This window comes from Lepidochelys kempii, chromosome 3 (assembly GCF_965140285.1).
Source record: "Lepidochelys kempii isolate rLepKem1 chromosome 3, rLepKem1.hap1, whole genome shotgun sequence".
NCBI classification, from domain to species: Eukaryota; Metazoa; Chordata; order Testudines; family Cheloniidae; genus Lepidochelys; species Lepidochelys kempii.
This window is the reverse complement of record NC_136382.1, coordinates 127,807,336-127,826,368: the sequence shown is the minus strand read 5'-3', so window position 1 is coordinate 127,826,368 and position 19,033 is coordinate 127,807,336. Positions and strand designations below refer to the sequence as shown.

Genomic DNA, 19,033 nt, shown 5'->3' with positions numbered 1-19,033 from the left:
TACCTCTGTGAACCCATGAAGCTTTGCAATTCACTCATTCTATCATCTGGTGGAACAATATCTTGGGTCTAGTGAGAAATGCAGAGGTGTGGACAATATTATACCAAGAATCATGAATTGCACGTATTATTTCTTGACGGTCGAATTTTTAAATCAAGTTTTTATTTCTTTACCAATCATTATTTCTGCATTATAGAATTATAAAAAGATAGCAGCATGAAGGTCCATTTAACATCCACTCCCCTACAATCACAGAAGATGGACCATGCAAGAGACATCCACAACATCCTTGAGGATTATTGGTTGCTGCTGAATGCCCTAACCAAGACCTATGCAGTGTAGTTGTAGTTGTTTCGGTCCCAGGATATTTGAGAGACAGGGTGGGTGAGGTAATATCTTTTATTGGACCATTCAAGAGCTCTGCTGAGTCTATGATTTTTAGTGATTAGCAGAGTTATGACCCTGGATGTATGCCTAATTACAAGTCTATAATCCACTAACCCCCTTTTTTTCCCATGACTGCAAAGGTGTTAACAGGCCACTCTACCTTGAATGGTCCCTTAGAATATGAGCTAGCTACTTATGCTAACCACTCTGTTCCACCTTGTATTGAGCTGTAATGCTCTCAGCATCTTTCCCAGAGCTGAAGAAGAGCTCTGTGTGGATTGAAAGCTTGTCTCTCTCACCAACAGAAGTTGGTCTGTAGCAAGGCGATGACTCACAAGCATGGCGCCTCCTGCTGGTCAGCCAGGGAATTAGCTCTTCACCAGCACTGAAGCGCCCTCTGCAGGCCGGTGTCTCACCTGCCACTGGCCCCGTGTCCCTCCCAGACCCCAGTGCCTTATTCCCTAGGGTTCTGCACCAGCAGGATCCCCACTCTGGGTCTCCCCTCCCAGGGAATCCCCAACCCTCTAGGCCCACCTTGCCTCAGTGGCTACTGCCAGTCATCAGCTAGCCACTGTTCACTGGGGCAGACTGCAGTGTAATGGCCACTCATCACTGGCAAGGGGGTAGGACCTGCTGCCTTTGCCTGTCCTCAGGCTGCCCCTCTGCAGCCTCAGTGCCTCTGGAGGCCTTCACCAAAGCCTGCAACCTGGGGGTTTATCAGGCTGGAGCTCCCCAGCTCCCTTTGCCCTTCCCCAGCAGTATTCTGCTCAGGCACCCTGTTCCCAGGCACCTAGTCCTTCCCACTCCAGGGCTAAAGTGGGACTTCTTTAGCTCCTGGGCCCCAGCCCTCTTATAGGGCCAGCTGGACCCTGATTGAGCTGGCCACAGCTGTGGTCAGCAACTCAGTCAGCTTCCCACAGATGTTCTTAATCCCTTTCCCTGCTGAAGCCCTCTCCAGGGCTGCTTTTAACCCCTTTTCTGCAGGAGTGGGGCAGCCACCCCACTACATGGCCCAATAAAAGATATTACCTCACCCTACCCAAGACCTGCCAGTCTGAGTCAGGGCTGCAGGTTGTCCACCGGAATCCAGGTTTCCCTCCATCCCTTACACACACACACACAAATAGTGTGAAAAACCAGTTCTGAGCGATACAAGAGTTAAAAAGTATCAAATGTTGAGTTATATTTCCCCCCTCCATGCACAGAGAGTTTTACAAAACCCTTTTACAATCAAACTCTATCATCATAAGTATGGACTAGTATATTTATAACATTGCCCTGGACAGACAGCAAGAACTAAGGGTTTTAAAGAGTCAAAACCTGTTTGTTCCAGCACTTCCCCACTACCAAAACCACCCTCCCACACCACATTTGAGTCTGAAGCTAGTCCCGTAATTTTACACCCTGACACTCCTACTCAAACACACACCATGGTAACCCACAGTTGCAAAAAAAATTCTGTACTGCTTCACACTATACTATATACGAGGGACACAAATGGAACATGATTTTCTTTACAATGACTCCATGCCCTGTATTTTTTGCAAAGAGAAGGAGGTGGGGGAAGATGGAAGGATAGGCATGCTTGGTGTTGGAAAAAGTCTGTGTCACTAAAAGCATGGAGAAATCATTTAACAACCATTTAACCACATAAAATATGACCCTGTCCTACAACCAAAATTAGTGAAATTCGCATTGTAAGTGCTGGTTGAACAGTTTAAAACTACTTGTGAGCTCTGCCATCCTAAGCATTTTGCCAGACCTATCCAGATTTTGTTTATGGAAAAGCACTGGACCAAATTCCAATCTCATTTGCACCAGTGTAATTCCAGAGTAACTCCACTGCTTCCAAAAGACTTCCTACTGTCTCTGAGCTTGTCAGGCACTGAGGATGCTAAACTGAAACTGTAGAGAATTGTGATAGAAGACGTTTTCTAAGGAATGCAGGTGATCCATGATTACAACATTGCTGGAATCATCGTTCATAGGTTCTTGATGAACTAGAGTTTAGCCTAGCATATGTGATGGCATGTTCTAGAGCTGCAGACCACCAGCAGTAGAAAGTCTGTCCTCAAGGCATCTCAGCAGCACAAGATACTTGCAATCCCCAAATTGGGTAATGTAGCCCAGAAAGTGGAGAGGGGAGGCCAGGATGCCAGAGCAATGTGCAGATGTACATACCGCAGGCAACATCTGCCAGTGGGGCACTGTGGAACCCTGTCCAAAAGGACAAAAACTGTTCCCTCTGGTGAAACACCTCCAGGAGAGCACCAATTCAAAGATCCTCTGGCTTTTCCGTGCCTCGTTCTCTACTTCCCCCTGCTTGCACTCATGCAGAGGGCCCCTGCAAAACCAGATTCTGTGCAGTGGGTGGAGATCCCAGCTGGTCCCTCACATTGCATTGTGGAACTACACCCATTCCAAAGTTGTGGGGTGGGTGGAAAGGGAAATCCCTGCAGAGGGTGGATTCTCCTTTTCTTATTTGCTATGCTGATGGCATTTTCTGGTACTGCTACCATTAAGGAGGAAGCTGTTCCGGAAGTTATATTGTGTTGTGGGGAAGAGACTGAATTACCAGCACGGAAAGTCTATTTCTAGAAGCCCTGTCTGCTGAATTCCTTCCCTTCCCCTTCTCATCTAGTTTTTATAAAGCGAGAAAGATGATATTTTAGGTTTTAGCAGTGCCTCCCACTACACTAAAATTTATTACAACACAAATGAATTTTAATCTAGACTTTAGTCGACACATGTACATGAATGTCTGTTAGTATTAAACAGAAATGCACTTTTACACATGAAATGTCTGTAGGAAATACTTAAGAGTCAAAGAAAAGTTTTCTGGAGTTATCATTTTTGTGGTGTGAATAAAATATTTTAGTACAACTCTCAGGTGAAGAGCCTTCTACTTCCTCCGACCAACCCCACATCATGGCTTGAATTTATTTTGGGAACTACAGTATTTTATTGTAGGAATGTGAACAGCTGCCATTTACAGTACTGAGTTCTTAGGAGGAAATCCTGGTAGTACCTGGGTTATAGTAGGTGATGATTTTCTGTTGTTCAGTTACCAGCCTTTGCAGCTGCTCCATCTGTTCCATCATCACCTGTTCCTGCTGCCCTGGGCTCTGTAAATAGTACCAACGAAATGAATTAAAATATGCTCATCTCTCCCTTTTAACAGGAAGGAGGTTTTAGTTTTGTGGTTTGTTTGTTTTTAAAAGGTGATTCCATTGTTTTATTCCAATAAAAAAAAGAGTGTATTTGTATTTAAACATTCTTTTGCAGAGATAACACTCAAAGAAAACAGCAGTGTGCTAAATAAGAGCCTTGCAGTGGGATTGGGATCTCATGGGTCCTGCAGGACCCACTGCCATAATAGTGGGAGCGGATAAACTGTACTTCATTGCAGGAGGGATTAGGTGGCAAAAAAAAGCAACAAACAAAAAAACACCAAATCTCTCCTAAGTTTGTCATAAATAGAATTTCAGCAATATAAAGCAAGTTTTCCTTTTTTTAAAATAAAGCTTTTAATTCTTAAATTTAAATGGGGGATAGAAAGAGATTTCATGTCCATTATAACAGGAGTTAAAGTATTTTTACATGGTTTAAGCAAGACTTTTTTATTCTTTGAATGGTAAAAATTTTGTCTGAATTCCGCATATATATATATATATAATGTCGACATTATATATAGTATATATATAAACTGACCATTTTATTTTTAGTGGCAAGGGGAAATCTGTCTTTCCTGCGGGATTTGTGGGATCTAAGGGTTTTGTGCGTGAGAGTGGGATAAAAATGCAAGAAACCATGCAGGATCCGGTGGGAGTTGGTACTGCGGAGCTGGAGGAGCAGGATTTTAAAAATAGTCCAGCACAAGGCTCTATGCTTGGGCATGAGAATCAGGAAGTGAAACTGACAATTTTTTCACTGTCCAACTTGAGTGAAATGTAAATTAACCACATAAATGATGAAAAGTAGAGTTTTCAAATTCTTTCACATACAATAGTCTATGATACTGTTAGTAACATATATGGAAAAAAATTAAACACAATTTTAATCCTGACAGTATTCCCACTCTCCCAATCTTTGATGTTTTATGGCAGTTTTTACAGTCAAACCACACATACTTAAAAACATATTCAAGAGTGAATTATTTCATAGTGTTATTCAGTATTATGGCTGATAGGAAAATGCACACATCTTAAAAAAAACAAAAAAATGAAATTTTTCCTGAACATTTTTCTTTGAAAATTTGAAAAATTTAGACCACTCTATAAGCCAGACAAAAAACAATAAAACATTTCTGCAAAACAATTTCCTTGAAATTTCAAGTGTTTTAAACATTTCACCCAGCGCTATTAGAATAAGCTATATCAGTAGAGTGAAACACATTTGCTGGCAGATTTGTGAGCGGCTATGTTAATAATTCATGACCTGATTTGCAGAGGTGCTGAGCACATAGATCTCTCACAAAAGCCAATAGGATTTGCAGGTGTCTCCGTAAACCTGGGTTCTATTCTCCTCAGCTGACCTGCTGAGTGACACTGGCCAAGTCACTTCACTTCTCTGTCCCATTTGCCCTTCTAGTTAGACTCTGAGCTGGTCAGGGCAGAGACTGTCTCTTACTACATATATGCATAATGCTTAGCACAATTAGGCTGTGATTTCACTTAGGGCATCTAAGTGCCACTGTAATATAGATAAATAAATAAATAGCCATGTTCCACTCTTTCCACATGCTGAAAATGCCTTACCTGCTTGGCACTCTGTGAATTTGGGCTGGGTGGGGGTCAAAGAAGAAGAGAGAAGATGGGTAGAAAGGAGAGATTTAAGAGTGCCCCTAAAATTTCAGGACCTACGGCACTCTACAGCTGTTAATGCCACAATCATAGGCACCTCAAGCATTAAACTATTATGGAATAGAACAGGTCAGGTACTATCCTTCTATCTCCAACACAAGCGGGTTAGCTCCCTACCTCCATAGAACTCCTGGTCCAGAGAAACAGAGACCCAAATCTGCCCCAAATTAAAATGCTGCTACTAACCTGCCCACTGCTCCTTCTAGTCAGTCTATCCTTCTTTCTCTCTCCTTCACTCGTGCACTCCCCATTCACCTTGTTTGTCTCCTTCCCATCTCTCCCCTTCTGCTTTTTGGCTGTTCCCCCCCACTGGCCTGCTTCATCTGTCCTCTCTGTTGATCAAAACTTCTAGCCCCTAGCAGTGCAGGAATGAGTTAACACTTGCGGGGTGGAGAGGGAATAGCTCATAACCAAGTAGAGAAAAAGCAACATTCTAGTCTTTGTGCATATCCTCCCTCCATTACTCCGCTCCTGCAATTTGTCTTCCTTGCCTTTCATCTTTGCTTAGGCTGCAAACTCTTTGGGGTAGGGGCCATGTCTTCTTTATGTTCTGTGAAGGCCTATCTCATTTCAGGAATTAAACAAACAGTAATTATGTGACTATATTATTTCTGCATCTTGTATTTCTCCAGCAGCCTGCCTGAGAGCATTATCTTCATTCTCCTGCTGCCCCTTCTGGCCTCACTGGGGAAGCACCATACACAGAAGCCACCCAAACATGTTCTTTCTTTGTAGGAGTCTCTAGGAAAAGCATTTCAAAAAGACAGAGGCAAGGGCCTACAGGAAAATCTAGGATCTCCAGGACCCTATGCCAGATTTTAACTGCCTGACAATAAACTGAAGACAAGTTTACACCTCACAGAAAATGTTGCCGACCCTCTACACGGCAACCTAATCTTAAATAACTAAGCCCCAGCAAACTCCATTTGCCTGCTAGACATGATCTTCAAGTAGGGCCCTGTCTACACTTGCACTTTTACCAACATTGGTCTATTACCAGGCATCTCCCTGGGGTAGCAGTAGTAAAATAAAGTCTGTGCCTCATCAACACTACTGCTTCTGCCATTGCTCTCTCTAGTGGTGCTGCACAACGATGGGAAAAGTGCTGAAGAGTCCCAGTGTAATCGTACCCTACATTTCAGATAAGCTGTTGCCTATTATAGGTGGTGTCCATAGTGCAGTTTTATTTGGTAGTTAGAAACCCAGTGCAGCAGGCTGCTTTGGTGCAGGAGACAGTGCAGAGCTACTCTTGTCCAGCTGTCTGTCTGCCCCTAAAAGAAGAAAAAAGAGAAAAGGGACAGTCAAAAGGGAAGAGAAGGAGGAAAAGGACATAAAAGTTGAGAAAAGAAAAAGAAAAGGGAAAAGGCATAGGAAGAAGACAGACAATAGTGATCATTGAAAAAAAAAATCCCCAACTTTGGTTTCCCATGTCATTGTCACACACATGATGATGTACTACCAAAGTCTGGAATTCTTCCTAAAGGAGGGAAGTGGAGAGGAATAAACATCAAAACGACAGGAACAAGGGGTGAACAAACTGATTTGTTCTTGGAAAAAGGAATTTGTTACTACAGATTATCATAACAAGCAGCATTTTATTGTCTTTAAAACAGCATAATCAGACACAGGGTCACACTCCACATCCTGACATTGCCACTAAAGCCTCTCCGTTGCAGACACAAAAGTTAGCAGACCTGTTCCTTCTTAGGGCAATGCATTAGACGCTATTTGTGCAGTCTTCAAAAACCAGACATGCTCATACTCCACTGAAATGCAATGAACGCTTAAAGCAAACTCACCTGCTCCATGTTTCTGTAGTGTATGGGTTCCTGACTTATCTGAGGATCAGGAGCAGCAGCAGAGGAAGGACTGAGTGTTTCCGAGTCACTACATTTACTGGCCTGGACAATTCCAGTCTGAGTTACGCTGGATGCCAACAAATGAGGAAAAAGAGCAGAGTTGGCCAAATAATTGAATTGCTTTGCATCCTGAAAAGCTTGGCCATGAAACCTGTTATCTGATGAGCTGCCATTACTGCCCATCATACTGCTTTGTGCCGAGTAGCAGAAGGGTGTAAACTGTTCATTGAATGAGCCATTTGTGCTGTTTATCTGGCCCAGGGGCAAAAAGGACATGGCCTTCCCAGCAATTTTGCTAGGAGATGGCACCAGTCTTGCTGGATCATTGGCAGTCCACTCAGCCATATGGTCTTCATCTTTGAGAGTATCTGCTTCCATATCCCGCTTTCTGAACTCCAGCCTATGGACATACAGTGAATGCAGTTGAAAATAAGCATGCAGTGCTAAAGCGATGGTCCGAGTGGATCCTACCAAGTGCCTCCATTTTTTTTTTCAATCCCAGAGCTTTTTTTTCAGGCTGAAGGCAAAGGATCTTCCATCCATAATAGCTGTCAAAAAATAATATTATTCAGTCAGGAAACATGCAATAAAACAAGAAACAAAACCCCACATTTCTACCACTTGGAGTATCCTGCCTGCCAACTGCTCACTATTAAATTCCAAAGTGTCACACAAATGGGAAGCAAATATAAAGGTATGTTGCAAAAAATATACTTTTCAGCACCAAAAACATCCTTCAGAAGTGAGCTGCCTTGTCCCTTAGCTTCACTGTAAGCCTTTAGGATTAGAGAAATCTGCTTTGTGGCCAAACACCACAGAAGAAACATGGAGAACAGAAGATGATTATGCAGAGAATGCACTACTGAAAAACTATCTGATAGGTTTAGGTAACTCAGAAGAAAGCTTAGTTATAAAAAGGAAGGGGAAAATACACTCATAACTTACAGCCCATTCTCTTTGACTCAGGTGATTAAGAAGATTAGGGCATCTGAAAGCTGTGGGACAAAAAAAGCACATTTCCCTGTTTTAAACTTTCTTAACCTCTCAGTCCTCCTCTCTGAGAGAATGGCTGGCTGCTCCATTTTCTACACAGGTGATTTTAAAAATTATTTAATCAGTTGAACTTAGTGGGTCTTCCAGGTTAATTTGATTCATAGGCAGTTTCCCTGCCTTCTATGAAATGCAATATAGGCTCTTCAGTAGATTAAGCTTCGAGATAATTAATGACTTTTTCTCCCCACTTCAATTTAAGTGGTTTGAATATGATATACAGACCCATTTTATCTTGATCACTTATTATTATTAGTTAAGCACTGAAGATGTGCGTGGTGCTGGTACAATACCTAAAATACAGTCTCTGCTTCTAACAGCTTGCAATTGGTGTCTCACTGCTGTTTGCATTACATGTGTAATTTTATTCATGTGAGTAGCCCCACTGAGTTCAATGGGACATGTAATTTGAGTAAAGTTGAGTAAAGTCTAAGTGCTTGCAGGTTAGAGGAGAAGACAGGGAGAAAACAAGATATCCTGGGAAATGAAAGGTGGGAATAATGAACAATTTGAAAAAAATTAAACTAAGATATTAATCAGTCAAAGTTTAACACCTTCTTCCTTGTTTGAAATGCAGGCTTCCAGTTTCAGAAGGTGTCTGGAATACAAAAATTTAAATTACAATAGAAACTCAAAAATCTTAGTCCATCAGAGTACCCATAACATTTCATATATCAGTATGATATGTGAACGTACAGGTGTAGTGCATACGGTTTGCTAGTGCTAGCCGTTCATCTCTGGAGAGCTGGGTTCCAATCCTGGATAAGACCAGAAGTAAATGTGAGTTTGGTGGTCTCATCTTAGTGCCTAGAGCACAAGCGTTTACATTGCATGACTGGCAATTTCTATTTAAATACAGCATGGCAGGGTGGCTTGTGCAGAGTCTGTCAGCACCAAGGAGCCCATCCTCCTCTGAGTGCACGCACATAATTCCAATTTATGTTTCTGGGAGTCAGTTGCACCCCAAGGGAGGCAACTTCAGCTACTAGAGTCATTTAAAAATCAAGTTGAAAGGTTACGTTGGTTAAAAGATATGGATAGTGAATATCGGGCTAAGAATCCAGAAGCCAACACTGCAGAATGAAGAGACAGGAGAAGAAGACAGCCAAGACAGAAATAAAACCTGATTATTAAAATTATCTGGCAGGCATGAAAGTGAAAACATTAGCATAGTAAATAATATTTTATCTTAATTTTCAAGCAGAGTAGACTTCTCTTATTTGAATAATTGCAAGAATATAATATACAGCATTCAACTACTAAATCTACATATTGTATGTTAAAAGACTAGCACTAACAAACTTTATAAATTAGAATACATTAAAATCTATTAGTTATGAGCCCTAAAGAAGATACATTTTGTAGATTACGTTGTACTACTTTTACTTTGAGTGTGGTTTTATTGTAAGAGTTTTCTTTTAATATCCCCTCCTGGCCTCCTTTAAGCTTTCCTTGTGAGCTAGTGCAGTTGACAAGCATGGAGTTGTAGTAATAAAATTACTGTACATGCCAAACACCAAACAATTCATCACTCTGATGTGATTAGTGATTTGGGCTGCTGAGAATGAAGCAAAATGAATATTTTCAGACACTTTGGACATGATATTACATGCTGTTGCTTCCACTCAGTCAGCCAGATTTTATCATGCATGTGCTTAATTCCTTGAATGCCATATATTAATCTCACTCAAGGCCCCAGCCAATTCTATTGCCTGTCACTGATTAGAAATGGAAGAGCCTTGCATCAGCATTGACCTTCTCTCTTCTTCCTCTCCTGAGATCCTCAGTGTTGGGAGAATTCATGATCGCTGATCCAGTGTTTCCAGATCCGCTTATTATGATTAACATCACTTGCCCTGCTCTGTGGTGATCCGGATGCCAAAGTCAGAGTGAGGATAAAAGTATCAGTTATAAGTAGGCTTAGCAGAATTTTATTTTTATTTTTTTATAATTTTGACCAATAATATTGACTTTTATTGTTAAATATTTTCTATTTTTATCTATTTAAATAGTCACAGTTGCACAAAATTACGGGTTTTAAGCTTATTTTTATCTATTTAAATTTTCATTGTTGTGGGAAGTTATGGAGGAGTCAGAGGCTATGGGAAGGTCAGACAATAATTTTTAATGAAGTAGATGTTGAGATTCAAAAACTTGCACTTTATAATGGTTAAACACAAATTGTCAACATCATGTGTTTAAATATACAAAGTAAATATCTTTACATCAAACCCTAATAAGTTCTCAAGCAGCCTTTTTCTTACTTTTCCCATCTGTATTTTTGATTACTGTCAATGGAAATGTTTTTTCAACAGTATGTGTGTGCATTGTGAAATCGATGTTTATTGACATTTGCCCAATAAAAATCTAATCCTTCCAAGTCTAGTTATAAGACGGGGGTGAACTGGCATGAAGATATGCAGGGCTGGTATACACTAAAAGTTAGTTTGACTCAGCTCGGGGATGTGAAAAATCCACCCCCCTGAGCAACGCAGTTAAGCCGATCCAAACCCTGGAGGAGACAATGCTAGGTCAACGGAAAAATTCGTGGGGAGGTAGATTAACTACAGCAATTGGAGAATCCCTCCTGGTCGCGTAGGTAGTGTCTGCACTGAAGTAATACAGCAGCACAGCTGCAGCCGTCAACTACAAAACCCTCAGCTACAAACGCGCTGACTGGAGGAGATATCCACTATAAGCAGGCACTTAATTAAAAAGCTTAAGTAACAACAAGAAGACTCACATTTGCCTCTTTAGAAATCCAAGACCAATAAGATAGATGTCTGTCAATGTGGGGGTTTTCTATAGTACCCATCACTGTATTATCTAGGTCAGGGGTAGGCAACCTATGGCATGTGTGCCAAAGGCGACATGCAAGCTGATTTTCAGTGGCACTCTGCTGCCAGCCTGGGGTTCTATCTGCCGGCCCCCTGCCAGCCGGGGTCCCGGCCGCCAGCCCCACTCAGCCCACTGTTGTCCTGGATGGACTGAAGCCCAGGCCGGCAGCGGGCTGAGCGGGGCCGGCGGCCGGGACCCCAGCTGGCAGAGGCAACCTCAGATCGGAACCTCAGATCGGCAGCAGGCTGTGCTCAGCTCGTTGCCGGTCTGGGGTTCATGCTGCCAGCCCCTTGCCAGCCGGGGTCCCAGCCGCCGGCCCCGCTTAGCCCGCTGTCGGCCTGGGGACATTGGAAAACTCAGCAAGGAAAAGAAAGGGCAAGGATCACACTAAACTGATAAGATCTGCATTTTAATTTAAATGAAGCTTCTTAAACATTTTAAAAACCTTATTTACTTTACATACAACAATAGTTTAGTTATATAATATAGACTTATAGAGAGAGACCTTCTAAAAATGTTAAAACGTACTGGCACACGAAACATTAAATTACAGTGAATAAATGAAGACTTGGCATACCACTTCTGAAAGGCTGCTGATCTCTGATCCAGGTGCTCCCCAGGTAAATTAAATGTGCCTGGTGAAATAGTCTGCTCTTCTCCTTTCTCTCAGATAAAAAAAGCATTGTTTGGGGAATAATATAGGTGGGGCTGGTAGCACCACCGGTTACTAAGTTAGCCTGATATTTCCATTATAAGCAGCTGAAAACAGGTTCTCATAATGTTGCCAAACTTGAAATGTTTGGGTTGAAATGTCCCATGCTGGATGTTTGCTTCTGCTTGAATTTTTTTGGAAATGTTCAGCCAAAACAGTTCAGCCATTTCCAAGAATGAGACTAGGAAATAATCTGTTGTTTTGCCCATGTTAAAACATTTTTGACAACCTTTTCTTTGAAAAGCGTTGGTCTGTCCACGCGTTGAAGTGGGGGCTTGAAATTTGGAGGAAGGTGGCCTTTGTGTTAGAGATGCATCTTTTGCTATTCCTGTGAAAATCCACCCAAATTTGGCCAAGTTATAAGCCTTTGAAAACTCTCAGTTTGCACATGCTCAGTAGAGACTTCTTAGATTTAGAAGTTAAAATCTCCAACACGTCCGTAAGCAGTGAGCATGTTCTATCCCCTCACAGCTCCTAGTGCTGACCAGACCGTGCATGCACCATTCTCACAGGGCAACTGAGCATGTTCCAGCCCCTCACGGTTCTTATATTAGACCAGACTACACATGTGCCATCCCCACAGAATGAACACGCTCCCTCCATAGTAGGGATACAGGGACTAGTGTGCAACTGGGCACCAGAACTGAGAGCAAAAGCTTGTCTCTCCAGTGCTCCCAATTACCCCCCAGCTGGCACCCAGGCAGCCTAGACGGGTACTTGAACACAGAGGAAACAAGAACCAGAGTTTGGAATTTAGAGAAGGAGGCTGAGAGGAGTAGATTGGGGCAAGAAGATGGTGAAGGCAGAGACACAGATTGGATGAGAAGCCTGTGGAGGGATACTGGGACCCAATGGGGATAGGACACAGGAGACATAGAGAGGATGACTGGAAACCAGGGGAAGAGAGAGAGACAGATTGGGGCATAGGGAGGAAACTGGGACTGGCTGAGCAAGGAGACTGGAGACAAGGAACCAGGAGTAGTGGTAGTGGGACTGGGAATGGCTGGGCAAGACGAGAAAAAGTACCTGCTGGGAGACTGGGACTGAAAGGGGATAAAATATGGTCAGCACTAGGAGCTGTGAGGGGATAGAGCACGCTCACTGCTCACGGACATGTTGGACAGTTTGACATATTCGGGTGGGAGGTTATATTTAGAAGTTAATCTGGCACCTCCAGCACCCACACAATTGTGGGCCCGATCCTTTTTTCCTTTTCCTAGTCTTACATCTCAGGACTATCTGTTCCAGTATGCCCTTTCAGTCTCGGAGCTAAAGGCCCTTCCCCTCAGTTGAGGGGGAGAGGGCCAGCGAACCTAGGCCACAGGTAACAGTGAGGGACAACAAATGAAAATGTAGTGGAGGATACTAACAGTAGGATAAGCAGTCCGAGGAGCAGAGACTGGAAATAGGACAAAGAGCCAGGGTGGGCAAGAGACATGACTGAGGCAGGGATAGGGTGGAGGGCTTGAGATAGAAAGGGTCCAGTGTGGGCAGAAATGGACAGAAGACTCTGTGTCCACTAGAGAACACACCCTTACAGAGCTTGGAATGGAACTGAAGATTCCTGAGTCTCATCATTTGTCTGCTGCCTGCCAATATCTTGAAATACACTGGCAAAGTGATCCATTCTCCTCTAGTGCTGCTCTACCTAGAGGATGACAACATACGACTTCTACCAGTTACTCCATTAACTCAAGTGACAGAGGTCTGTGTGGTGGATTTCAAGGTTCCAGTGCTGCTGCTGACCCATGTGGTGGTCAATATAATGCCAGATTAGGAATTTATGGTTTTTTCAGTTTGCTTTTTTAAAAAACTAAGGAATTATACCCTAAAAAAAAAGTGAAAAAAACATTATTAAGTTGCAAAAACTAGTAAATGCCAGGTTGCTTGTGAAATCTTAATTTGGCCCCCTTGTGTGTATGCGTTATAATACTGCCTTTATCCATCCAAGTGACCATCACATACTATTTTTCCCACAGGACCCTGTCTCATTCAGTACACAAGCTAGATGGCGCTCTGGAGGTGAATCAGTGTTGTGTAGTGGAGGAGGCTGTTGTCTGCACAACACTGCTTCACTTGTTGCAGAAGTGGGAAGGTGCATACCTAATGTAGTTCTGGGAGATGGCAAGCCTAAACCCACTCAGCGCTAAAGGCCCTCCCCTCAGTTGAGGGGGAGAGGGCCAGCAAACCCAGGCCACAAGTAACAGTGAGGGACAACAAATGAAAAACCCAGGGATGGGAGTGAAGGTCATAAGGTGAAAATTAGGTAACCAGAAGGGGACACCAAGCAAAGAACCCCCGACAGCGTCCACTGCTCCTCACAGGCATCTAAGGAGTCACTGGATACTGCCCAGAGGAACTCTACTCAGAGGCACGACCGAACAAAAGAACAGAAATAGGCCCTGCAGTCGCCTAGCACCACTCTCATCCAGCTTCCTCTTCTCGGTGTGATGGATGGCTACTGGTCAGGCTCAGACTACAACCCCCTTGCCTAGCACGTCTGGGAATGACTCTCAAAAATAATAATACAATTCTGCTTGGATACCAGTGGAGTAGAGAGATGACATACCCATGTGTGTACAGGTCCCTCTGTGTTCAGATACACCTGAAGTCTCGAGAACTTGGTAACAAATTTCTTTACAGTATTTTTTAAATAATTAAAACAGATTAAAACTGTAATCAGAATTTTAAATCAGTTCCTTGATTTCCAGTCCCAGTAAAAGCAACGCTCGTTAAAATGTAGGGCAATATGTTGCCTTTCTTTTCCCCTGTGAGAAAACAACAAAACCTTTGCAGTCAAAAAATTTTTTTTCTTGCCTCTCTCCTAGGATTACTGGGATATATACATTTTCAGAAAATAGTTACTTATGCAAACTAATTGAGAGAAAGATCCTGATACACCAATTCACTGTAGGCTAGTTACGCTTTGATATGAAAATTAGGGATTGGAGAGATGGGGAGCATTTATGCCCAATCCTACAATTAGCTCCATGTGGATGGACACCTACTGAAGTAAATGGGACTCTGTACATGCAAGGAGCCAACTACATGGACTTGATTGCAGGCTCGGGGCTATATATTGTAGCAGATGCTTCCTTAACTGCTTTTATGGATTTTAAATTAGCAATTGTTTTCTGTACATTATTTATTTATTTCATGGAACTCCTGTTGTGCAGTATGTTTGTTCCAATGGTCTGCTGATTTTATAGGAATTAATATGCTTATTTCAGCAAAGGAATGTCTGACCAGGTAGTCTCATTAAATTGCCCATCACCAGCCTGGCTGCTCTGCCTGAGTGCTCCCATGCAGAGTTGGTGGAACTCACTGCTGTAAATTAATCTGAGAGCAAACATTCATTTACAAAAAATATTTCCAGCCCTGGGGCCCAATCCTGTAATCCCTTACTGGATATTATTGTTTACACTGGGAGCAGTCCCACTGAAGTCAATAGAGTCGATATCAGTGGACTTGGGCCCCTTCTTCTGTATGTTTTGAAATGGAGCAAACCCCTTTCTGCAAGTGGCAGCAAGGAAGGCTTCCCCTGCAGCTCTGGCTCTCCCCACATCACCCATGGAGCTCTTGATGCTAATGAGAAGGGGTGAACCCAGCAGTTTGCATGCATCCCACAGGAATTTAGGTGGGAGCCTCTTGGTGGGGCATGACCCCCTCCCTCCCCGAAATGGGGCCGGGCAGCAGAGAATAGAGCTCCCCATTCAACGCACTTGGACTTTGCTCCTATTCTTCTGTTCAGAGCAATGCGTGGGGTGGGGGGCAGATGGGGTCATGTGCCCCCCTGATTTCTGCCAGGGTTAATATCCACTGGAGACACCTGACTCACCCCAGAGTAGAGGCTGGGGGCGGGCTGCTGTATGAGACACCCCAACTTCTCCCCTCCTCACAGACACCTGGGCTCACCGAAACCGCGGCAGAGCTTCCCCTGGGCGGGCAGGCAGGGCACTTATCAGTGGGGCGCCGGGCTCCCTCGCCAGGCTGCAGGGCTCGCACCTGCTCTGGGCAGCATCCACAGTGCCTCCCCCCGCACCCCCCCCCCCCAGCTGGCTTCTGCCCCCTCCCCCAGTACCAGCGGGCTCTAGTCCTCAGCGTCTGCCGCCCCACCCGCCCCTGCACAGCGGCCCCGCCCCCCGGGACCACAGCTGGCTCCGAGCGTTCGCTCCCAGCGTCCACAGCTCCTCCCCCGCCGCTGCCGGGCTCTCCACGTGGCGCCGCAGCCCCGCCCGGCCTGCCTACCCCCAGAGAGCCGAGCGGGAGCGGGAGCGGGAGCAGCTCTCTCCCTCCACTCGTCTCCCCCAGGCACTGGCTTCCTTACCTGCCCTGAGCTCTCCCGGACCCTGGCTGCCGCAGCCTTTCCCTGGGGTCCTAAAGCCCGACGAGTCTCCTGCTGCCAAGGAGGGAGTTTCCAAGCTTGCGGGCCCGGTGGGCTGTCAGCCTCAGCAGTGGCCCTTTCAGAGCAGCCTCCATCGGCTACTACATGGTGTCGTAAACCGGGCCCTCAGCAGCCGCTCTACCAACCGAGCCTCCCCGGCTCTCTCTGGAGGACGCTGCGTTGTACAGCCAGCCCCTTGAGACTGTGCCCGCCCCGCTCCCTGCAGTCCCGGGTCCCCGCGGGGAGCCGGAGCCCCTCGCCCCGCTGGGGAGCTGCCAAGCCCTGCAGCAGCCCGGCGCCGTTGAGCTGCGGCGGTAGCTACAGCAACTGTAAACAGCAAGTGCGGCCCCAGGCAAGGGAAGCGCCGTCCCGTCTCTCTGTCCCTGCCTCCCGCGGCCCTTCAGTGAGAGCCCGCCCTGCGGCAGGAACTCGCCAGCCGGGCGGGAGCGGGGGAGCTGCCCAGGGGAGCACCCCAGCAGCCGCCTCCAGTGGCGAGAGCCGCCTCGCACAGCGACCCCACATGTCTCCAGAGGCGCTGCCCAGAGTCCCTGGGGGAGGCTGCACAGCGCAGGGCAACGATCCCCGCTAGCGCCACCAGGCAAACACCGAGGTGGAGCATCTCACTGCCCTTGGTAACAGCTCTTCAGCCCTGCAGCCCTGTCACCTCCCCACCCAAGTGAGTGCGTGGAGTGGGCTGCGGGACAGGGGATGCTGCACATGGGAACGTAGTGCTTGATGCAGTTTGACAGGCTAACAACCGAAGGCCGGTCTGCTCAGGGCGCACATTGAAGATCCATGGAAATACTCATAAGGGGCAGGGGGCCTGGTGTCAGCTACATTTTCCCTTCTTGTCGTGCACTGTGAGCTTTATGAACCACTTTGAACCAGAGTGCCTGATGATTAAGGATACCATTTAGTCATGGCAGGCATGGACTCCCTGACTTTACCAGACCTCTGTGATGTTTTCAGCTTCAGCTGTCAGCCGCTGGAGCCAGGTCCCACTCCCCACACTGCAGCCTGCTGCCCTGGCCTGTTAGAAGTCAGAGCACACTGAGAAGCGCTTCTCTGGCATGCATGGGGCAGGGAGTAATGGAGGGGGGGCAGTAACAGGCGACCTATCTAGTCCCTTCCTGTGATCCACTGGTAGGTCCGGACTCACTGTTTGAGAATTACTACTCTATAGAATAAAAAGAAAAGGAGTACTTGTGGCACCTTAGAGACTAACCAATTTATTAGAGCATAAGCTTTCGTGAGCTACAGCTCACTTCCTCAGATGCATATCGTGGAAACTTCAGCAGGCTTTATATATACACAGAGAATATGAAACAATATCTCCTCCCACCCCACTGTCCTGCTGGTAATAGCTTATCTAAAGTGATCATCAGGTGGGCCATTTCCAGCACAAATCCAGGTTTTCTCACCCTCCACCCCCCCACACAAATTCACTCTCCTGCTGGTGATAGCCCATCCAAAGTGACAACTCTTTACACAATGTGCATGACATTAAATAAATAAATTGGTTAGTCTCCAAGGTGCCACAAGTACTCCTTTTCTTTTTGCGAATACAGACTAACACGGCTGTTACTCTGAAACCTACTCTATAGAATGTTTACCTAAAATAATTATATCATTCGCAGTAAGGTATAGTACTCCACTAGCAAAATACTGATTAATCATTTGAATATTATACATTTTAAAAATTTAAATTGAATGTAAACCAATGCCAAAATTGTCTTTGTACTTTCAGGAAGTATTTATCTCGCCTATCCAATAAAGGTTTTAAAGCAGATTCATAGTGAATGTTATTTGCTGGCAATCTGAATTGTAATTGTTGCTAAATCGCCCACTCATAATGATTATACAAAATTCACTTAGAAGCAGTGAAAATTATTTTGGCATTTGTTAAAACATTCAGTCTGCATCAAATGCAAGTACACATATTCTGGGTCAAATCCTCAGCCAGTGTAAATCAGGGTAGCTCCATTGACTTCAGTGGAATCACACTGATTTACACTAGCTGAAGATATGGTCCTTATTCTTGTTATTTATCATTACAAGTGCATTTTAAAGTCTCTAAACATCTCTGGTCTGAATACATATCCTCAGCAATCATGGAGAGCCTCAGTGACGCTCTTAGAAATTAGACTGTAATAGCAGCAAGAACTGAAAGATGAAGAATATTGTATCTCCACCCATCCAACAGGGTCATGATAAAAACATACATGGTCAGACACAAAAAATCCTAGTTCTGTATGCACAGTAAGTTGATGCCACTGGAGACTGTGGTTCATCTAAAATGTTGTCCTAACACTTCCACAGATTTGTACTGTCCATATGTGATTTCTTAACAGGTGTTTGTGTTGTACTTTTTTTTTCTTGCTGTTACAGATTCTGGTACTTTTTTTAGCATGATTTGTTCAATGGTTTCTAACACAATAAGAACTACCAAATTTGGTGCAATAGTCTAGGTGTCATAAATTATTTTAATTTCAGCACGTTTCTTTAGTGCCTGCTGTTTAGTATACACTGGAGTGCTTGAACTGCATGTGGTTTATCCTGGCAGTTGTAATGAAGCCTGATGCCCCAATGCCATGGGAGATTTTTGTTTTACAAATTACTCACTCGGGTTGATCTAAAGCTAAATTATTGTCACAGTGAAAAACCTCCACATCAAGTTTCCCCTTTCCTCACTCATAACCTTCTGCATAGAAAAAGTACTTCTCTATGAAATGCAGTGCAAGATAACTATCTTTGAATACTGCTAGTTAAATCATTGTTCTCAGTTGCATACCACGTGGCAAATGCTGTGGTGGTCACCAAAGATCACATTTATCAAGTGAATATTCATTGTTCATGGTTTTGTGAGGAATAATATTTAACCAAATGCTAAACATTTTTGAAAAGTATACACAATTTAGAGGCATTTTACTGCAAAGAAAAC

At 44.4% G+C, this 19,033-nt stretch overlaps 1 protein-coding gene across 1 annotated transcript in view; it reads right to left on the bottom strand.

The window, feature by feature from the left end:
* LOC140909195 (centrosomal P4.1-associated protein-like) overlaps positions 1-16,415 on the bottom strand; it is a 71,233-nt gene extending 54,818 nt beyond the window's left edge. The window contains 4 exon segments of the mRNA XM_073337918.2: positions 3,416-3,512; positions 7,049-7,503; positions 7,506-7,656; positions 16,036-16,415. Coding sequence (XP_073194019.1) covers positions 3,416-3,512; positions 7,049-7,503; positions 7,506-7,545 — 592 coding nt within the window. The 5' untranslated portion in view covers positions 7,546-7,656; positions 16,036-16,415.
* Between the last annotated feature and the right edge of the window lie 2,618 nt (positions 16,416-19,033).